At 36.5% G+C, this 23596-nt stretch overlaps 1 protein-coding gene across 1 annotated transcript in view; it reads right to left on the bottom strand.

The window, feature by feature from the left end:
• Positions 1 to 23596, bottom strand: part of FAM13A (family with sequence similarity 13 member A) — a 329540-nt gene that overhangs the window by 164629 nt on the left and 141315 nt on the right. The window contains exon 6 of the mRNA XM_081232918.1: positions 19655 to 19729. Within this exon, the coding sequence (XP_081089044.1) occupies positions 19655 to 19729 (75 nt within the window). The remainder of the gene's footprint in view (positions 1 to 19654; positions 19730 to 23596) is intronic.

Genomic DNA, 23596 nt, shown 5'->3' on the forward strand with positions numbered 1-23596 from the left:
GCAGTTTGTCCACCTTTGTTCTGTCCCCTGACAACTGTCCAAGAGTCTTCAAAAAATGCCAATATCATGAAAGAAAAAAAAAGAAAAAGACAGGATGACTATTCTAGATTAAAGGGATCTCATGCTATTATGACAATAAAACAATGTCTGATCCTTGATCAGGTGCTGGACTTTAAAGACATTTGGGGTACAAATGAAGCAATTTGAGTAAGGATGAGAAATTACACACTATTTATTGTGTATCAATGTTAAAATTTCTTCAGTGTGATAATGGGATCGAGACAATGCCTTTGTTTTTATTAGATATATGCCCAAAACATGATGCCTGAAAAGTACTTTCAAAAAGGAGAGGTAAATATGTGGCAAAATGTTAAAAACAAAGTAAGCTATCTGCTAATCTGTGTCCAACAATAAAATGAGTATGTCGGAGAAAAACAAACCACAACAGTTCACTGAAAAGAAAACCGATGTCTCTAAATATACTACTATGTATAAAATAGATAACTAATGAGAACCTACTGTAAAGCACAGGGAACTCTACTCAATGCTCTGCGGTGATCTAAATGGGAAGGAAATCCAAAAAATAGGGGATATATGTATACGTATAGCCAATTCACTTTGCTGTACAGCAGAAACTAACACAATATTGTAAAGCAACTGTACTCCAATAAAAATGAATTAAAAAAAGAAAGATGTCTCAAAGGGCAACACATAAGAGACTTTCTTGAAAACTGTAACTACTTTTTGAAATTTTAAGGAATATAGTTACATTTTATTGTACCAAGAATCACTTCAAAAGTTTCCAAACATAGAAAGTAAGATAGATTTTGCCAAGGATGTTAAGATGCCAATACCAAACTGGTTGTCTTGTCTCCATTTCCTAATCTTGAAAAAATAATGATCCACAGGCAGCTGTTAATTTTGGCTAAGGCCTAATCAATACACATGATGCTATGCTTGTATCTGCCCTGTCAAAGCCTATAATGAATGTTCAGTCAAAATATTTTTACATTAGTCTTAGCATTTTATGAAAGAACCCCTTTACATTTTCCCCAAATATCCCAAACTCTGCAAGGCCCAAACTAAACTCATCCTCTTCCCAGCCCTCAAGTAAGCTCCTCTTTTTTTTTTTTTTTTTTAAACTTCTCACCCTGAAGAAGGCAGGAAACATCCACCTGATTTGATCTGGAAGGCATTCCTCCATTTCCTTGCCAGGTACCCAGTCCCGAGGCCTTCATCTATATACTTTCCTCCCTTACCTATCACTGTAGTTAGGGCCTTCCCAGTTCTCATCTGGACTACAGCTTCCTTATGAGTCTCCACCTTTGTAATCCACTCTCTCTGTTGATAGGGGTGATATGACCTTATTCCCTGATGAAAACTGTTCAGTGGCTTTCCACTTCCTATAGTCTATAATCCAAACTCCTTGGCATTGTGTAAATTGCACCAGACTGTTTCTGCATGTCCATCTCCTGCCACTTCCCAAGACCCACTATACTCTAAGACCAATATTTTTGCAAGTCTATAAACATGCATGCTCTCTCCTTCCCTCCTTCCCTTTGTACATGCCGTTCCCTCTGCAGCACACCCTCTTACAATACAAGTTCTATCTTGGCTGCTCGGTATATACATAACTTCCCTAAGACTTCAACACAGGCATAGCACTAATCACCTGCCTTTCCTTAGTTCTCATATTATAATACAGAGAAGAGTATGACAGCTCATTTATGCACCAAATTCCATCAATAAGCTAATGATTCTTAAATTTGCACCTCTGTCCAGACCTCTCTCTCGAGCTCCAAACCTATATCCAATCTTGATCTTCAGTTAACATCTCCATTTGGAAGATCGTGAGGCTAACGCAGAGCTTGCAGAGCACGCAGCAGGGCTGGAGTTCAAACCATCCGGTACATGGTCTCCAACCAGCTTGGTCCCCAGACCAGGAACCTGAGGGTCCTCTTTGACACTTCCTTTTCCTCCACGTCTCACCTCCATCACCCAGTTCTAGCTCATTAATAAAGATCCCAAGAAAGCCTACCTCTGCTCACCTCTACCCATGCCAGGCTTCGACACGTTATTGCTCTGACAACTGCAATTGCTTCCTGATTGGTTTCCTACTTTCATTTTTGCTCTCTCCTGACTTTATTCACTACATCTCAGCCAGATCTATATGTTCTAAACAGAAATTTTGTTATAGTTTTCCTTATTTAAAGTTTCTCATTTTGTTTTGGCAAAACGCCCCAATTCTGAATAGCCTAAAAAGCCCTTTTCCAGCCTCACTGGGTTTCAGCCTCCTCCCAGTGGCCTCTGTTTAGCTGTCTGCCTCAGGCCCTTGTTACGTGTTACAATGTTTGGAAATTCTCTACCCCTCTTCCCACCCCTTCCTCACCTATTCTCCCTCATCTTTGGTTTCAAAAGAAATGTAACCTCCTTTACAAGTTCTTTCCTGAATGCATCAGTTTAAATCAAGTACCACTGTTATATGCTGCCAGTGCATTCTATTTTCCTTCCTAGCAATTTATACAATTTGCAACTAAATATTTGAGTGTTAGTCTCTGCTCCTCACTGGCTTGAAAACTCCTTGTACCAAGTTTAATATCTAAGTGCTTAGCTCTAGTTCAATGCCTGTCATATGATAGACAATTAGTATTTTGAAGAAATAAGTAAATATTGCAGGCTTAAATAATATAGGTTAAATTCATGGTAAGACAAAGAGAAGAAATAATCAAAACAGATATGACTCAGCATGAAATGGCCAAAAGGACTAACATTGGAAGGTGCACAAAATTCAGAATATGTCAGCAAAGTCACTATGGGCCCAGATGAATTAGAACCACTTACAGTAATTCATATATTTACATCCTTTCTAATCATGCCAATTTTCAAAACCCAAGATTAACTCTAAACTGAGACTTCGGCAGTCTAAATGTATGTTTCTATCCTGAGCCTGTTATCTAAAGCAAATTACTTCTCTGTGCTTCCTTTTTAAGAACAGGTAACATTTCTGCTATGAAAATGAACTGTAATGATGAAATTTTAAATTTAAGGGGAAAAAACAGTTTGAAAAGTACACTATTATCATTCTGTAGTGTGAATGCAATAGGGGAATTAAAAAAAACTCTGTCCAATATCAGCGCAACATTATCAAAAAAAATAATGTAATACAGAATTTTTCTTACTGGTGATTCTGTTCTAAAATCTATTCAATAGACAATAGGCAGATTAATCTTAATATACACTTACGTCTGGTCCCATACTTCTTCACTCACAGACCTTTACTGCCAGTATTTTTAATACAGAATTAAATCATACAGCTTCTTAAGAAAAACACCAAGATTGCACGAGCTAAATGGAGAAGTATGTTGAATTGAAAGATACTCCACAAAAGAGGAAATGTAAATAATAGTAAGCCTGTATACAGAAATATGTGGAATTTCGTTAGCAATATATCACAAAGTATGAAATTTAGAACAGGGTCTTATTTTTAGTCCTTTTGGCTCATAGACAAGGATTAAATACCTACTGTTGATAAGTATGTATGCAATTGGCACTCTCATATTTTCCAGTGGCTGTGTAAATTTTTATAACTCTAGTAAAAATTTAACGTAGCAATAGGTTTTAAGGGCTATAAAAATATTTATACCTTTTGAACTGGTAAATCCACTTTTAGCGATCTATCCTGAGGAAATAATTCTAGCTAAGAAATAAACCTTATGCTGAAAAATGTTTAACCACTCAGTATTTATAATACTGAATCACTGAAAACCTGAGGTACAATAATGAGAATGATCATCATTGTTATTACAAGCTTGTACTAACATAGAAAATGCTTATAATAATATATTAAGGGAAAATAGGAGAAAATAAAATTGTTTATACGAGTATATCTTTCAAATACATGCACATACATGTAGGCAAAGAGCCAATAATATTATACATCAAAATTCTAATAGTGATTATATTAATAGAGGTAGAAAGGAAGGAGGTGAATTTTTGCTGTTTCCCTTTATTGTCTTTTTTTCAATGTCATTTGACTTTTATAATAAAGTTAACAACAGCAACAAAATCTTCAGTGGCTCCCCACTGTCGGTTTAATAAGGTTTAAGTTTATGAGTACGAATCTCCTATTCAAAGTCCTCAGTTCACCTCTGCCTTCTCTTGAATCTTAGCTTAGACTTCTTACTCCTTACACTGTATCCATCCCTTAACAAGTCCCCTTCCAGTGGGCCCAGTGGTGGTGCTCATTCCAAGTTTACTTAGTTGAATAGACAAATCTTTTCTCTTTTGGAACATTTCCTGACCCACTCCCTGCTGGAGAGAGATATATTTTAGTTAAAGCAATTTGGTACTTTTAAGAGAAATTCTATTTCCATAAAAAGACTGTTTATAAAAGCAGTAACCTATTTAATTTGGAAATAGGCATCAGATAAAGTCAATCCGGACACTGTACCAGGAATTTTTTTCTTTTGTAGACATACAGTAATTGACTTTATTTTCTGCATACCATATGTCTCAAAATAGGAAGCACAGTTGCTTCAATAAACGAATTTAAAGGAGTCAAGTTATATTCCACATCTAGAATTTTGTTCTCTTATTTAAAATTTATTCCATTAAACGTAAGGTAGATAGCTAGTGGGAAGCAGCCGCAGAGCACAGGGAGATCAGCTCGGTGCTTTGTGACCGCCTGGAGGGGTGGGATAGGGAGGGTGGGAGGGAGGGAGATGCATGAGGGAAGGGATGTGGGAACAGATGTATATGTATGACTGATTCACTTTGTTATAAAGCAGAAACTAATTAAAAAAAAAAACATGTCAGATACAAAAATAAACATAAACATTCTCTCAGTATTGGTTTTCAATAAAATTACTAGGTAAAGCTAATGATTTAGGATTTTAAGAATTAAGGCAGTATTTAGTGATGGCTTTAAGAATCTTCTTTAGCATTTATAAAGCTATTTAATGCCTATAAATTCTGGGTATGAGAGGCCTTAACAAACAAGTACACTTTACAGCTGCATATGATAGTGTGAAACAATAAACAAACATTTATCACACTGAGGAAAAAGTCCAAACTTTATGGCCTGATACGAAACTTAACCTGTAATATTCCATAGCCATAGCCACATTATTGGTAAGGAGTTGGATTCCTAGGACACCCCGCTAAAGCCTATTTACCTTATTATACTGAGAGTTTGGTAAGATAGCCTGAGGGAATCTGATATCCCAAAACTTTAGTTGACATATAAAATGGTGTTTAGAATGGTTGATAAGAATAAGAAGTCCTGTGCAAGCGGCTGCCTTTATGAACAAGACGTGTAATGTTGGTAACTGAGAAGAGCTGCCGTCATCACAGAGAAAACACAGTCACTACAAAGACAGTTCAGAGCTTCTGTACTTAAAGACTCTGAGGGCTTCCCTGGTGGCGCAATGGTTGGGGGTCCGCCTGCCGATGCAGGGGGGTGGTTTCGTGCCCGGTCCGGGAAGATCCCACATGCCGCGGAGCGGCTGGGCCCATGAACCATGGCCGCTGAGCCTGCGCGTCCGGAGCCTGTGCTCCTCAACGCACAATACACCACGTAGGGCCACAGAAATGGGAGAGGCGCTATGAGGGTAAAGGGTTTGAGCTTTAGGATCAAATATATCTGGAACTTATTATCCATACAACCTTGAGAAAATTAACTAGCTTCTCTAAGCCTCCATTTTCTCATCTATAAAGAAAGAAGGATGATGCAGACGCAGAGAATGCACTTGAGGACACGGGGAGGGGGAAGGGTAAGCTGGGACGAAGTGAGAGAGTGGCATGGACATATATACACTACCAAATGTAAAATAGATAGCTAGTGGGAAGCAGCCGCATAGCACAGGGAGATCAGCTGGGTGCTTTGTGACCACCTAGAGGGGTGGGATAGAGAGGGTGGGAGGGAGATGCAAGAGGGAGGGGATATGGGGATATATGTATATGTACAGCTGATTCACTTTGTTATGCAGCAGAAACTAACACACCATTGTAAAGCAATTATACTCCAATAAAGATGTTAAAAAAAAAAAAGAAAGAAGGAAAATTAAGGTATTGGTAAAGTTTCTTCCAGGCATATTGTAGGGTTGTATTTCCTGTTTCCACTGTGGCTGGGTGAGGCAATAGGATTACTTCTGGCTAACGAGTTATGACCAGAAGTGATGAAGTTACTTCTGAGCCAGGGCATTTCATTGCCAATGCAAGATCCTACAGAGCTCTTCCTTTTTCCTCTGGCCCTGTAACTGGCCACATTTAAGATGGGTTGCTCTGTCAGAACGGGTCCTCAAGAAACCATCGTAAGCAGAGCCCCCTTGTCAATCTAGATTGGACGGTTAGCATGAGCAAGAAATAAATGTAGCTTTAAGCCACTAAGATTCGGGGATTGCTTTATTATAAGTGTAACCAAGGCAATATGCACTGATAAAGGTCATTTCTCTCCTATAGAGTTACGAGGATTTAATAAAGTAATATTAGAAATATTTTTCAAAGTCTCTAGCAAACAGTACTCAGTCGACATCTATGATTACTATTATGTTATTATCTTTTATAAATTAGAATACTGAGATTGCAAAATATTCCATAATGTGCCTCAGGACACACTGCTATTAAGAGACAGAGTTGCTTCTGTAACACTGTAAAGCCAAAGATCTGTTCATTGAAGTCACCCTTCTTTAGTCATCTAACCTGGCCAAAAAAACCCCCAACCTTCTAATAGTTATTATCTTTTTGTTCATATATGGGTTTTTTTTTGTTGCTGTTCTAAAACCCTCTCTCTGTTGCACAAAAATTAATTTCCTTTTATTCTCTGATTTTTTTTCTGTGTGTTTGCTGTTTATTTTGTTTAATAAATTTTGTCACACAGCATGGCACTCTTTATGCAAGATTTAACAATCACACCCCCCTACAATTTGGCTGCAGCCTATCTTTCAGAATTTATCTTCTACTTCTACCCACGCTAGTCTGGTCTATAAACGCTGATCAAAATACGAAATGCTCATTTTCTCCTTCTAGTCTTTGCTTACGCCATTCTAACTGAAATTCTTCCTCTGTCCGGTTTCTGATTCTTCTTTTTAAAAATTTGACTTAAACTCTATTTCTTCCACACAGCCAACTCTAATCACAATTTAAGAGCACAGATGGTCCATTCTGCTTATTTGAAACATAATTTCATGTGATTTTATAAGACAGCTGTGTACTGCAGGGGTATAAAGCATGGAAACTGCAGTTCCCAGAATCCCTTGCCCGTAGAGTTCTGGTTAATTTCTTCCTATGACGAATTCTTACGAGATCTGAAGGCAGAGGAGGAAACAACATGATTTGAGGATTTTAACTGCCTCATGGCACTGACTGAAAGCGAACAGGTCGGACACTAATTACGTTTTTACATTTTGAGGGAGTTTATTGTAAACCCCCTTTACACGACAGCAAACAAATCAATAAACCACCGCCACTACTACGAAAAAATGTCAGCCCACACTAAAGAAGTCTTTGCTGTTCAAGAGGTAAAACAATCCCTGAGACACCAAACTTCCACGAATGGGAGGCAAGCTGTAGTTTAAAGAAGACATACTCGCTATACACACTTCAAGGGGAATAATGACAAAGAGGCAATTCTAAAAGGTGAAGAAGGCAGCTGTCAGAGAAAAAGGACAATGGAGTTCCTCGCAGAAAGCGCCTCCACTGCTTATGTGCATGTGTATGTGTGTGTACTAGAGCGTGAATGGGATTGTTTAGTGTCCCATTTGTATACAGGGTGGATGTGTGTGGAGGGAGGGACAGACAATTTGTCTTCTAATTTCATAGATTCTCAGAACAAGAAGAACCACGTCTAGACCTGATGGAGCATTGACAGGTCTCCCAGATATTTTGGAGATTGAGTTGGTTGTAATGACTGGTTGGTTCTTTGGATTTTTATCCTGGCAGAAGGACTGGGTGTATTTTCTGCAGGGTAAGAGAAAAAATATATCTGGCAAACAGAAGGGCAGGCTGCGGCAGCAACAATATATGTACTCGTCAATTCCTAGTTCATCGTCCTCTTCCTGGGCACACTGGAAAACTACATTTCCAGACTCCCACAAAGGTTACTGAGTCCTGGAATGTGAGTAGAAGGGACAAGAGTTGCTTCTGTGCTAAGGCAGTTAAGTACCTATGAACTTTGCACACACTTTTTTTCTTTTTTACTCCTGATATTAGAAGCCACCTTTTTAGATGACATAGTTGAAAGATGGAAGCAGCTTGCCATCTGAATCACTGCTTGGAGGCTTGCTACCTACGAATCCCACCCCACCTGCATCAGACTGTGACAGGAGTGAGAAATAAAGTTTATGAGTGAAGCCAATAATATCATGGGGCTAATTGTCACAAAAGTTGACATTAATAATCGTGATTAGACTGGTCATAATTATTGAACAGGACAAACCAGGGGAAACTGGAACAAAAAGGTCAGTGAGAACTTTAGGGTTAGTGAGAAATCATGGCAACCAGGCTAAGATTAGGTTGTTTGCAAAATAGGACAGTGAACCCAAAGGTAGGTCTGAGATCAGAAAATCAGTCTAGCACATGTGATGTCTTAATTTTGTTGCTTGTTATGTATGTCTGGGCTCCAGTTCCTTCTGGTAAGAGACAGTGGCTTTTCAACTTTGCATCCCTAGCACCTGGTGCAGGACAGATGGGATAAAATGTCCAAACTGAGCATAAGCTTCAGGGTGTTTATCAAAGCAGGGCAGATATACAAGAGGAGATGATTTTGGCTGGGGAAAGTCAGGGATCAGGTTTCTATACGCAGTCTTAGGAAGCTGGGTACTCAGGACCAGTGGATCTAGGTCAGCTATGCCCTGTGTGCCACAGCAGTGCTAGTCTAGAGATACTTCATAGAGGTCCTTGCATTCCTTGGCCTGGGGTCACTTCAGCTTATAGCATCTGGAAAGAGGCTAAATATAGAGGTTAAATGAGCCAAGTTATTGGATTAAGAGATAAGGCAGGTACACCCAGAAATACCATATTTGCATTATTATTTAAAATAACTATTTAACCCTGTATTATTTTTTACTCGATAGTGTATATATATATATATATATATATATATGTTATAAAATATCACAGAACATAGGAAAACACTATCCAAATAACTGAATCTACATGTCACTAATTCTAGAGAGATTCCAGGAACTCTTCAAATAGATTAGTGGTGATTTAGGAAACTAAAGAAAGAATATGCTTGTAAAAAATAAAAGATTTAGTCATAGATATAACTGTAGTAATAAATGAACAAAGTTATTCACTTTTACCATTTTTATGCTTCTTAACACTGAAGAGACAGCTTTGCAAAGTGATTTCCCAAGATGATGAAAGAGGCAAAAAAGAAAGAGAATTTTATCACCCAGCACCTAAAGAGACAAATCAGGAAAAGAAACACATAAAACCCAGAATCTTAAATTCCAGAAATAATTATGTATTTAATGGTTATTGAACCCTTTCCAAAGGAAAAATGTACTAAATTTTACTAGATTTTTACAAGAGCAAATTCTCTTTAACCTCCCCCCAAAAAACACACACTGACACTCACTGCTTTCATATAAATTAAGAGAAAAAATTGGATGATTTATTTGTTCTTTCTCAAGTATTTACTGAGCATTCACTATGTGCCTGGCATTGTGAAAGTATTACCCAAAAAAAAAAAAAAAGGAAGGAAGAAAATGACATGATTCTAAAAGAGCTCTCTAATGTAATAAAGATACTCAACACATCAGAAGAGGCTGTCAATAAACAGAGCAAATACACTTAAAAGAACTGGTTATCGAGTTTCAGTATCACATCACATGGAAAACGTATTAAAATATACGTCTATGGAGGAAAAGGTGACAGACATTAGGAAAAAAAATCTACCTTATGAATAACAGATATAGAGAAAATAGGAAATAATAGCAGAGATAGATGAAACAGGAAATAGCTACAGTAGAGAATCTGTAAAACTAAAAGCTGCAAAGACTAATAGACAACTTTCTAGCAAGCCTAATCAAAAGCAAAAAAGAAAATGTCCCAAAATATTAAAAATGAAAAAAGACTATAACTACAGATGAAATATTGATTTTAAAAATAAGAGGAAACATTAAAATATTTTATGCTGATTAATTAATTAAAATAGACAATTTCCTAGAAAATATAACATCAAAAAACTAAAAATAGAACTACTATATGATCCAGGAATTCCACTCCTGGGTATATACTCAAAGAAAATAAAAACATTAATTTGAAAAGGTACATGCACCCCAATGTTCATAGCAGCATTATTTACAATAGCCAAGACATGGAAACAACCTAAGAGTCCATCAACAGATGAATGGATAAAGATGTGTGTGCACGCGCACACACATGCGCATGCACGTGCACACACACACACATATATCGATAATGGAATAGTATTCAGCCTTAAAGAATGAAATTCTGCCATTTGTATCAACATGGATGGACCTAGAGTGTATTATGCTTAGTGAAGTAAGTCACACAGAGAAGGACAAATACTCTGTTATGACTTACTTGTGGAATCTAAAAAATAAACCAAATGAATTAACAAAACAGAAACAGACTTACAGATATGGAGAACAAACCAGTGGTTACCAGTAGGGAGAGGGAAACAGTGAGGGGAAAGCTATGGGTAGGGGATTAGGAGGTACAAGCTACTATGTATAAAATAAATATGCTACAAGGACATACTGTACAGCACAGGGAATACAGCCAATATTTTATAATAATTTTAAATGGAGTATAATCTGTAAAAATATCAAATCACTATGCTGTACACCTGAAAGTAATATAATATTGTAAATCAACTATACTTCAATAAAAAACTAATAATTCAGAATAAATAAAAAATATGAGGGACTTTCCCAGTGGCGCAGTGGTTAAGAATCCAACTGCCAATGCAGGGGACACGGGTTCAATCCCTGGTCCAGGAAGAAGAGCCCACATGCCGCAGACCAACTAAGCCCGGGTGCCACAACTACTGAGCCTGTGTGTCACAACTACTGAAGCCCGCATGCCCTAGAGCCTTGGTGCCGCAACTACTGAGCCCACATGCCACAACTACTGAAGCCCGCGCGCTCTAGAGCCTGTGTGCTGCAACTACTGAGCCTGTGCGCTGCAACTACTGAAGCCCGTGCACCTAGAACCCATGCTCTGCAACAAAAGTTCCGCAATGAGAAGCCCACGCACCACAAGGAAGAGTAGCCCCCACTCACCGCAGCTAGAGAAAGCCTGCATGCAGCAACAAAGACCCAACACAGCCAAAAAAAATAAAATAAAATAAAATAAAAAATAAATTAAAAACATGAATTGGACTATAGGCACAAAATAAACTGAATCAGTAGTTAAAAATCAACTTGCCAAAACAAATTTAAAAAACAAAACAAAATTAAAAACAAATAAATCAGTAAACTTCACTAGATCTAGACACATTCTGCCAAATATTGCAGGAACTGATAATCCTCCTCTTAAACTGTTTCACAGATTACAAAAGGCTCTCCTCATTTCATTTTATTAACGTAGCGCAACCTTTATACCAAAAGTAGACAAAACAAAAAAAACTTATTAACCTAGATGCAAAAATACTAAACAAAATATCAACTATCCAAAACTTTCAAGGTGTTTAAAAATAGGTATCAGGGTCAGGTTCAGAACTGGTTTATTCCAGTGATGCACTGTTGGTCTAAAGTTAGAAAATCTATGAATATGACTCTCCACAATAAAAGAAAATGGGAGAAAAACCATGCAATTATCTTAACAGATGCAAAGGAATATTTGCTAAAGTTTAACATTCACTCAAAATAAAAATTCTTAGCAAAATATAAATTTATAAAACATACCTACCAAAGACCTAAAGTAAACACCATAAACCTAATGAGTGTATGTGTGAAGAAAAAACGCATGAAAACATACTGACACTAACTACCTTCATATGAAACAAAAAAATAAGAAGCAAATATTTATGTGTTCATTTTCAAGGTTTTATTGGAGATCTGCTATGTGCTTGGTATTTTGAAAGAATTACCCGCCCCCTCCCAAAAAAAAGGAAAGAAAGAAAGAAGATAAATGCAATTATAATATGTAAAAGTAAAATGTAGAAAACTTCCCTTAAAATCAGGAAGCAACTCAAGAAGGCAAGCTATCATCATTTCTATTTAAACTTATACTGGGAGTCCTGAAACATAGCACAAGAAAAAAGATATTAAATGATAAAAGGCTTGAAAAGGAATAAATGATGCTCATTATTTCCACATGATATGACTGTCTCCAAATGAAGTCAAACAGAATTGCTTACAAAATATTATGAGAATTTGGCAAGGTTTTCAGATATAAAGTCAACGGTAAAAGTCAGTTTCAACATTAAACGTCAGCAACAAAGTTTGAAGACATAGTAAGTACTCCATTTATAATATCTACAAAATGGAGATCTAGGAGAAAATTATAATTTTTTAAAAATCAAAAGACATTAAAGAGGACCTGAGTAAATTGAAAGTTACATGATGTTCATGGATAAAATACCAACGCTCATGAAATTAATCTATCAATTCAATTTAAATTCTAAATAAAATTTCTCATGAAACTTGATAATATTCAACTGCAAAACCAAAGGATCAAGAATGGCCAAGATAATTTTCAAGAAGAAAAACAAAGTTGAAGAAACTTATTCTACCAGATATCACTAATTAAGATACTGTGGTAATGACATAAGATAAACACACAGAAAAAGCAACAAACAGTACAGTCCAGAAAGAGACATAAAAACATTTGATATATAATGGAAATGCTATTTCAAAAAGTGGGGGAAAGACGAACTATTGAACAAATATGCTGAGTTGACTGATTTTCACATATAAAATGAGATTCCTACTTTATGCTTTACATAAAATTCAATTTTGAATGATTAAGACCTATATATATACAAAGCAAACTTTAAAACTTTTGGAAAATAATAAAAAAGACTTTCTAAGTGATCTCAAAGTAGGTGAGGATTTCTTAAACAAGATGTAAAAAAGCAGAAACACTAAAGACTTCACTGAAGTAGAAGACTTTAAGACATTAAAAGACACTGTATTCTATATGAAAAAAAAAACAACCCAGAAAATTGGGTGAAAGTATTTGGAACACATATATCTGACAATAGCTAGCAAACTCTTACAAATCATTAAGAAAAAAGCAAACAACCCAATAGCAAAATTTGCAACAGTAGGAGAAAGCAATACACAGAGTAATAAACACAGATATGACCAAAGTTTAACAAACATGAAAACAAACACATGAAATACACGCTGCCCGCGTGGTAGACTACATTATAGGGAAGGTACAAATTAACTCAGAAATCTCAGTGGCATAACAAAGCAGGTTTGTTTTTCAGTCATGACATAGATCCAATGCAAGCTGAGAGGCCGCTCTGCAGACCCATGCTCCACTGTCCAGTTAATGTACTGTAAGAAAGGGCTGGAAAAGTTTTGAATCTCTACCTCTGAAATGACAGTTTTCGCTTCTGCTCACAGCCTACTGGCCAAAAGTAGTTGACTGGCCTCACCTACCTGCAATGGGGCTGGGAAACACTTGGATATTCAGTGAAAAATAAATGTCTCTGTGATGACTAGCAATTGAGAAATCCAAACTAAGGCAATAGCAAGATGCTTCTTCCCACACTCATTAGATTGGGGGAAACAACCATGAGAACTCTGATATTACCAACGATTTGTGAGGATGTGAAAAATGGAAACAGTCACACACAGCTGTTGAATGTGTAAATTAGCACATTTTAAGAGCATTTGTAATACCTGGACAAAGATGTACTTACTTATGACCCTACTCTACAGGTGCATAAAAGGTGTCATGTGAAAATTATTCACTTAAAGTTGGTTTGTAATAGCAAAATATTGAAAATCAACTGAATACTGGAGACAACCTAAATATAAGAAAACCCAGAATACCTAAACTGTATTTTATTCTTACTGAAAGTGAATATTGATAGAGCATATTGAACAGGAAAAAAAGATGCAGAAGGTGATATAGTGTACACTTTATTAATATAAAGTTGTAAAACCTGCAAAATTATCATATATATTGTGTGTAGATACAGGTACGTGGTTAGCCTATAATAATGTGCATAAATTATAAACAATTTCAAACTGGGAAGGAGAGATGGTATGTTAGGGTACACTATTCATAAAACAATTCATATCTGTTAATTCTACTATAGGTAATAAAACCTAAGAAAATAATACTGTTTAACAGTCAGGAGTTATTCTTTGTTAACACTTACCTAGTAAGGCTTTTTATATTAATGATAATTAGAAGCAGTTCCATATTTTCAAAATAGTTAAATATGGATGACAATATATGAAACGTTATGATTATTAGAAAATATATATATTAAGTAGTATAGTGACTGGAACTTCATCAGTAGTAGCTACCATCATCATCATCACTGTTACTGCTACTACTATTATTTACTTTTATTAAAGAAATAGGTACGCAAATTAGGCTGATGTGTGGAAACAATAGTGAAACAATGTTAACTGGAAAAAGTGGAATACTAATTAGAATGTTTGTATACATTAATTAAAGTACCATAAATATATTCACATCCATTAACAATGATTTTAAAATAACTTAGAATTTTAGTAAAATTTAATGCTTATTAAACGACTATTAATTTGCATAGTGAAAATAAAATTATACTGTCACTCAATTTTCTCAAAACCCTACATTAGTTTAAATTTCTAGTTCACTATGCTAATAGGCATAGGTTGTTTTTTTTTTTTTTTTCGGTACGTGGGCCTCTCACTGTTGTGGCCTCTCCCGTTGTGGAGCACAGGCTCCGGACACGCAGGCTCAGTGGCCATGGCTCACGGGCCCAGCCGCTCCGCAGCATGTGGGATCTTCCCGGACCGGGGCACGACCCGTGTCCCCTGCATTGGCAGGCGGACTCTCTACCACTGTGCCACCAGGGAAGCCCAGGCATAGGTATTTTAAAAACCATTTAAGAAAATACAACTGTGACAACTAGTTTCATTGAAGAAAATCTCCTTCATAAATGATGCATGGCCCCTGAAATCATTAACTTCTGAAAAGAAAAATAATTTAACAGTTGCTTCTACTACATAACTGCTTACTTGCTAACTGCATTATTTTTATCACACATTTTTTAGTTAATATGACTTGGTTTACTAAAGGAAACATCTATAAAAGCAGTAGGAGAACACAATGACTAAACCTATTATGTGCTTGTAATTTTAATTTTTATCAGTACAGTTTTATCCATTGAGAAAAGTCAGGAAGGAAAGAGATTATCTTTTATTTTATACTTTCACTCCATCACTGAATGAATCTGATATTCATTTTTATACAATGGCCCGAACCTGAGGTTTTTTTTTTTTTTTTTTACCGAGGTCAACAAGAACACAGCAAATTCAGTGGGAAGTCTAGGTCATACCCCAAGGGGAGAGAGAAGAAAGAGTTTTCTTCCCTTAGTTCCTGGATCTTCTTCAGGGTTTATACTGTGACCAATGAATATGGGTTGTGAGGCTTATTTAGAGCCATTTGCACTTGTGTTAGGTAGAAAAAGACTGTCTCCTCTCCTCTAATCATTATTATAGTAGGTTACAAGGAGCTGTGCCTATGTTCTACACCTCTTTAAAAACCTACTTGATGTTCCCTTCTGTATCATCTATTCCATTTATTTGTTTGCATATGTAGTCTACCCAGTTATTGGCCATGAAATGGTTATATGAGCATGCCCTTGAGCTAGCAGGGCTGGTGATCATTGCTCATCCAGGAAGTGTCATAGCACTGTGTAATGGAGGTATCATTTTTTTTTTTCCAGCTTAGACTCAGATCAAGAAGAGGCTTTCCTATATAAGGGACAGAAATACAATTCTCCCCATTGCCTAAGAGCAGAGAAAACAGCTAGCAGAGGGAACACAGATGGGGACAGATGGCTTAGACTAGAGAGACATCTCCAGAGCCAGTGGACAAATGCCATTTCTGGATTACCATTTTACATCTCTAGCTATACAGGGATCAGAAATGCTTAGCTGTTCAAGACACATACAGCTGTAACTAGAGATGTCTGAGAAAGATAGCTATGGAGGCCAAATGAAGTAACATTAGTACCAAGGGTACACATCATTCTCACAGCTCACTAAGTCATTCTAGAAAGGACACACCAACCACATTTTGTTTGTTTGTCTGTTTTATACCAACCATATTTGAAAGTGTTTTCAGCTTCAGTTTTCAAAGATCAACTGGTGGAAAAAAAGATCTTAAGATACAATCTTGGTGAAAGAGTTAGTGCCTTATCATCTCTTGGAACTCACATGCTCTACCTCATTTCTGGGGATTTGAAATAACAAGGATTTTAATCACCTCTAAACTAAGCAGAGCTAAGCAAAGATTAGTTTGCTCATGTAAATTTAAACTTGCTCGTGCAAGACCACAGAGAAGCTAAAGTTACAAACTACAGATTAACCAGTGAAGCAATTTCTCTATTGAGTTAGCTTGGTCATGAACCATACAGTGAGACTGATAGAGGATAATCAATACACATTAATTATTGATTCTCTATATGCCTGAAATATTCCAAATGGGATTAATTTCATAATAGTAATAGAATCTCTTCAAACAGTTTTTATGACAGGTTTCAAGATGATCTTTCATTTATGAAGTGATTCATCTAAGTCTCTTCACCTAAAAGTAGGTATATTCCAATATAACTGGAGTTAATGAGCAAATGTTACCTAAAAATGTTCCTCAAATCCTATATTTTTAAATGCATTTACTTGGTGAGCATACTTTTGACACTGAATTTTTATTAATTCACAGTAAACAAAATTTCTACTATACATTTGAATTAGTTTTCTGTAAGCTTGTATACACAAATATTTCAGTGAAGAAGATACAGAAGATAGTTTGAATCTGGAAAGGAATGCATAGTAGTTAAAAATTTTTTCCAAAAAAAAATTAAGGTGGAGTAAGTTTTATAAAAAAAGATGTTTGTATTTCTTTTAAAAATAAACTGTGGTATCTTACCCTAAGTATTAAGTAATGACTCATTACTTCACTTGGTTTAACTTTAAAAAGAAAGCCACAATTATTTTTATAATAACCTGCAATTAAAACCAGAGATAAGAATCCTTTAAAATTTTGCCTACAATGGACACAAGAAAGTTTGGAGGACATTTCGTCTTAGAACTGGGAAAAAAAAGTAGCTATATAAATATCATAGTGTCAGTTAGGAATATTATATACACCTAGTAAATAGGAGAAGTTCTACTCAAAAGATTTAAGATTTGGAAAGGGGCTCTAAAACTAATGCAATCAGTCTTCTGGTTGGACAAATGATCAAATAAATTCTCACGATATATTTTAGGTTAATGGAGTTTTTCTTTTCACTAGCAAAACAACTATGTGCATTTTGGAATTCTCTTAATAAAGAAAACAAAATTTTACACATTAGACCCTTTATTCTGTCATATGTATGATAGTTCTTATTTTTCTTGTTAAAATTTGCTTACATACTTTCCACTGACCATGTGTTATTTTTATAATTATGAAAAAATCAATAAAGTGATTTCTATTTTGCAAAAGAAAAATTACAGTTGCACATTTTATTTTACCCCCAGAAGTAACCTTCCATTATACTTGAGTGTCCTCTATATTACAGGGAATACAATGGAAACAATTCTGATTGAGCAGAAGTAAAACTGTCTACTAAAAAATATCACTAAGAGTTTTATAGTATCCAGTCTTACATTTAAGTCTTTAATCCATTTTGAGCTTATTTTTGTGTATGGTGTTAGAGAATGTTTTGATTTTCTTCTTTTACATGTGGCTGTCCAATTTTTCCAGCACCACTTACTGAAGAGACTGTCTTTTCTCCATTGTATATGCTTGCCTCCTTTGTCATAGATTAATTGACCATAGGTGTGTGGTTTTATTTCTGGGCTTTCTATCCTGCTCCATTGATCTATAAGTCTGTCTTTAGGCCAGTACCATACTGCTTTGATTGCTGTAGCTTTATAGCATAGTCTGGGGTTAGGGAGCCTGATTCCTCCAGCTCCAATTTTCTTTCTCAAGATTGCTTTGGCTATTTGAGGTCTTTTGTGTTTCCATATAAATTATAAGACTGGATACTATAAAAATCTTAGAGGAAAACATAGGCATAACACTCTGACATAAATCGCAGCAATACCTTTTTGCACCCGCCTCCTAGAGTAATGAACATAAAAACAAAAATAAACAAATGGGACCTAATGAAACTTCAAAGCTTTTGCACAGCAAAGGAAACCATAAACAAAACAAAAAGACAACCCTCAGGATGGGAGAAAATATTTGCAAATGAAGCAACCAACAAGGGATTAATCTCCAGAATATACAAACAGCTCATGCAGCTCAATCTTAAAAAAAAAACAAAAAAACAACCCAATCAAAAAATGGGCAGAAAACCTAAACAGACATTTCTACAAAGAAGACATACAGATGGCCCAAAAGCACATGAAGAGGCTCAACACTGCTAATTATTAGAGAAATGCTAATCAAAACTACAATGAGATATCACCTCACAGCAATCAGAATGGCCATCACTAAAAAGTCTACAAACAATAAATGCTGGAGAGGGTGTGGAGAAAAGGGAACCCTCCTACACTGTTGGTGGGAATGTAAATTGGTACAGCCACTATGGAGAACAGTATGAAGGTTTCTTAAAAATATGATCCAGCAATCCCACTCCTGGGCATATATCTGGAGAAAACCATAATTCAAAAACATAACAAGCACCCCAATGTTCACTGCAGCACTATTTACTACAGCCAAGACATGGAAGCAACGTAAATGTCCATCGACAGAGGAGTGGATAAAGAAGATGTGGCACATATATACAACGAACTATTACTTAGTCATAAAAAAGAATGAAATAAGGTCATTTACAGGAACATGGATGGACCTAGAGACTATCATACTTAAGTGAAGTAAGTCCGACAGAGAAGGACAACTATCACATGCTATCACTTATCTGTGGAATCTAAAAAATGATACAAATGAACTTATTTACAAAACAGAAACAGACTCACAGACTTAGAAAACAAACTTATGGTTACCAAAGGGGAAAGGTGTGGGGTGGAAGGGACAAATTAGGAGGTTGGGGTTAATATATACACACTACTATATATAAAATAGGTAATCAACCAGGACCTACTGTATAGCACAGGGAACTCTATACTCTGTAATAACCTATATGGGAAAAGAATCTGAAAAAGAATAGATATATGTATATGTATAACTGAATCACTTTGCTGTACAGCTGAAACTAACAAAACATTGTAAATCAACTCTACTCTAATATAAAGTTTTTAAAAAGTTAGTGGGTAAAAAAAAAACATTAAAAAAATCACTGTCTGTTAAATAATAAGAGTGTCCTGAGCATTTTTGGATGAATATAACCTTGGATTAAATACGCTAAAAAGAAGTATATTTAAGACCACTAGGTCCAAAAAAAAAGGAGGTGTGGTGCTGAGGGAAATGCAAGCCACAGAGCATGGAAACCCAAGAAGATAAACAGTCTTTCTAAACGTTTCACATGATAGCCTAAAGAGCAGACATAACCTACCTTGGTTTTTGGAGATGGCTTTTGTGTGTCTCTTACGAAGTCTTTTGTTAGAAGGATGTTCTTACAATTGGCCTCCTATAAAAGAAGTATAAAAGAAACATTAGAGACCGAAGAACACTACCCTAACCAGAAATTACAAGGTAGTGAAAAGCATTTCTGGATTGAGTTGTTCATATCAGAAGTTGGAGTGAGCAGTCAAAACGTTTCCTTTCTTCTTTGTCACATACATCAGTGAAGTAACATAAGACAGTGATGGAGTAGGTATGGGACCTACAGGACATATATATTCAGAGATGATTATTAAAAATCTCATCTACGCTATCATGTCTACATATCCACAGACAACTCACCTCTTCTTTGGAGAATTGAATAGTAATTCTCCAAGATATCAACCCCAAACTTGAAGTTTCCAACTTTCCCCAAGTATTTTACAAATGGGTTCTGACTCTGTAAATGTTTTATCATAAACAAATTCCTTCACATTGTTCATAATACGTATCGAATAGTGACAGCTGCGTATCAATATCCTGAGAAAAAATAGCCGAGTATCTGTTTACAAAATTATTAAGCTTCTAAAGTCCTTGGTTCACGCCAAAACAGTACATGCAAAAATAAGAGCAGAGATTACAAGGCGGCAGCTTACTTGCGGTTGGATAGATTTACTATTTATTTCTACATGGTAAATAAAAACAACAATCTTGTTGTTTTTTTTACAAAATAATGTAGGGCCTCACTTCTGAATAGCCATTAACTTGAGTCAATTTTCCATAGATGATTCTATCTCCAAATTAACACAGAACGAAAATACATAAGAGGAAGATTATAGTCAACAATAAAGCTAAGGAGAAAATAAGTCAGATCTCTTTTACCTGCTCCATAACCTTCACCTCTGCATCCCATTTCTTCCCCTTTCATGTCTACCATTCACTCATCTAAATAATGAGTCTTTTTCCAATTTACTTTAGGGTTAATTATCATCTTTTAAACAAAATTGTATTCTACACATTTTATAATATTACTAAAATTTCCTGGAATTACATTCTTATATTTTTAAAGGGAACAGTCTATTATCAGGATAAAATGTCCCTAAAGAAAATAACAATACTCCTTACTACTAATAAATAATTACTAAATCATAGGCTGTGTCAGGCACTGTGCTAAAGACTTTGCATTCATAATGCCATTTCCCCCTCAACAGCCCTATGAGTTAGGTACTATTATTATATCGTATTATCATTCCCCTTTTAAGTGTTACACAACAAAAGCATACAGAAGTTAAGTTAATTGCCTAATGTCACACAGGACTCAAAGATGGTTCTGAAGAACTTTAAGGCCTGAGCTCTTATCATCTTTATATACTACTTCTCATCCAATATACTTGACAGCTTAAATGGCTAGGTTGTAGAACCAGAGCATTTTAAAGCCAAGAGAGTTTTTAATGATCAACTACTCTATCCACGCCCCTAATTTTAGAGATGAGGGGTGTGCATCCTGAGGTGATGTGCCCAAAATCACACAGAGAGTGGTAGAGCCGAGACCCATGCCTGGACCACAGGGCTGTACAGGCTACCTGTCCTCTGCTTTGTGCTAGGGAGCAATATTCCCAGACTCGGAGGGGATCATGAACCTCCCGTGAGCTGGTGGGGGCAGGGGTAGCTGCAGCACGGCCAACACTCTCAGCTGCCTGTGGCCTCGTGCACAGCCCTGGGTAAGGACCAAGGGTACATTTCTGAGATGTCCAAATCAGTGTGCATTCCAGTCCTACCCTTTCCCACCAGTCACACCACCTGCTGTTGGGAAGCTGTTTACTGGAAATAGTGAATGAACCCATTCCCGCTTCTGACTCACTGTGAGAGGGATAAACTATATCCAGCATGACATTTAAAAGGTTCAAGTGATTAACTGCATAATCCGTTGCGTAACTTGGCTACCCTTGGATAATATAATTAGGTATAATCCTTATACCTCTTTTTAAACTACCGGTAAGTAAATGTTAGAATGTGATGAGAAGAAAAAAGGCCGACTCTCAAGGGAAGTGAATAGGAGTAGGCGACCTTTGTTTATGTCTGTCTGAGTTTATAAATGCCTCTAATTCTTTCTTCCTTATGCATAAACTAAAAGTGGTGGTGTTTCCTTTAAAAGTGACAGAATCACTCCTATTTTGCCTCCGTGTCCCTGTGAATTAATAAGTATAAGGCTGATAGTTTTTCCCTAAAATGCTCTGAAAGCATTTTCTGTAAACTTTTAACTGAAAATGCCACCTACATAAATTACATTTATTTTTTGTTTTATGACTTTAAATTCAGACAGTGGAGTCAAAGTGAAGTTCAGTAGTCACAGCACCATCCTAGTTCTCTAACCAGCTCTAGGAAGCCAGGCAGGCATTTTTTTTTTTTTTTTTTTTTTTTTGCCGTATGCAGGCCTCTCACTGCTGTGGCCTCTCCCGTTGCGGAGCACAGGCTCTGGACGTGCAGGCTCAGCGGCCATGGCTCACGGGCCCAGCCGCTCCGCGGCATGTGGGATCTTTCCGGACCGGGGCACAAACCCGCGTCCCCTGCATTGGCAGGCAGACTCTCAACTACTGCGCCACCAGGGAAGCCCCAGGCAAGCATTTTAACCTCTTGGACCTCTCCCTCAGTTTAAAGATCTGTACAACAAAGGGACTGGATTAGGTGAGCTCCAAGAATCCTAGCCAGCTCTTAAATTTCAAGACTTTATGATCTTATGATTCTTTCAGGAAGCAATATTTATTGACAAAAAAGTTAAGCCACATCCTGTTGAGGGTTGCCTTCCCAATGCCCCCATCCGAATGCTGCTGGAGTACTGGCACCCATGCAATAGCAGTGAGCTATAGAACACAGGCCACACTTCCTGCAGGGCCAATGTTACTCGGATTTCTGGAGGGAAATTAAGTAATTCAGCTAGTACCTTAAATAAGTAACTGGTAATAACTTAATGTATTGTTTTAAAACAGATATAGTATGGTAACTCCATAATATGAGAAATATTTTAAAGATAAAGCCTTTTTAAAGTTGTGCTTTTAAAAAGCCATTTATGCTTGTCGGTATATACCTGAGAATTAAAAACATATGTCCACACAGAAACTTTCACATAAGTGCTCACTGTAGCATTTATGCTTGTAGGTATATGCTTGTAGATATATACCTGAGAATTTATGCTTGTAGGTATATACCTGAGAATTAAAAACATATGTCCACACAAAAACTTTTACGTAAGTGCTCACTGTAGCATTATTCATAATGGCCAAAAAGTGGAAACAACACAAATGTCCATCAACTGTTGTTCAGTTAAAAAAAAATATGGTGTATACGCACAATGGAAAATTGTCCAGCTATAAAAAGGAATGAAGTACTAATGCCTGCTAATCACACAGATTAACCCTGAAAACATTACACTAAGTGAAAGAAGCCAAACACAAAAGGACATATATTGTGTGATTCCATGTGTATGAAATGTCCAGAATGGGCAAATAATGATAGGAAGTAGATTAGTGGTAGCCAGGGCCTGGGAGGAGGAGGGAATGTATAGTTACATCTCATAGCTCCAGTCTGCATGGGGTTTCTTTTGGGGTGACAAAAATGTTCTGGAATTAGGTAATGGTAATGGTTGTACGACTTGGTGAACATGCTAAAAGCCAGTAAACTGCATATGGTAAACAGGTGAATTTTATGGTACATGAATTATGTCTACCTTTTTAAAAAAGACTTTTAAAGCAAATCCCCACATTCCCAGGGCAAAGGGAAGAGACCTCAGGTTTGTGTTTGAACTCTCCCCTTAGAAGAACTTCTCTGCAAAGGTTTGAAGGGGGAATGTTTTGTGTTTGTAAGTATTATGTGGGCATGGAAATTCTCTCAAAGGTTGACTGAACCCTATTATTATGTGTGGCATTCCAATGCTGGTCACTGGAGAATGGAATGATAA

The sequence above is a fragment of the Mesoplodon bidens genome, assembly GCF_964165515.1.
Source record: "Mesoplodon bidens genome assembly, chromosome: 1".
In the NCBI taxonomy this organism is placed as follows: Eukaryota; Metazoa; Chordata; class Mammalia; order Artiodactyla; family Ziphiidae; genus Mesoplodon; species Mesoplodon bidens.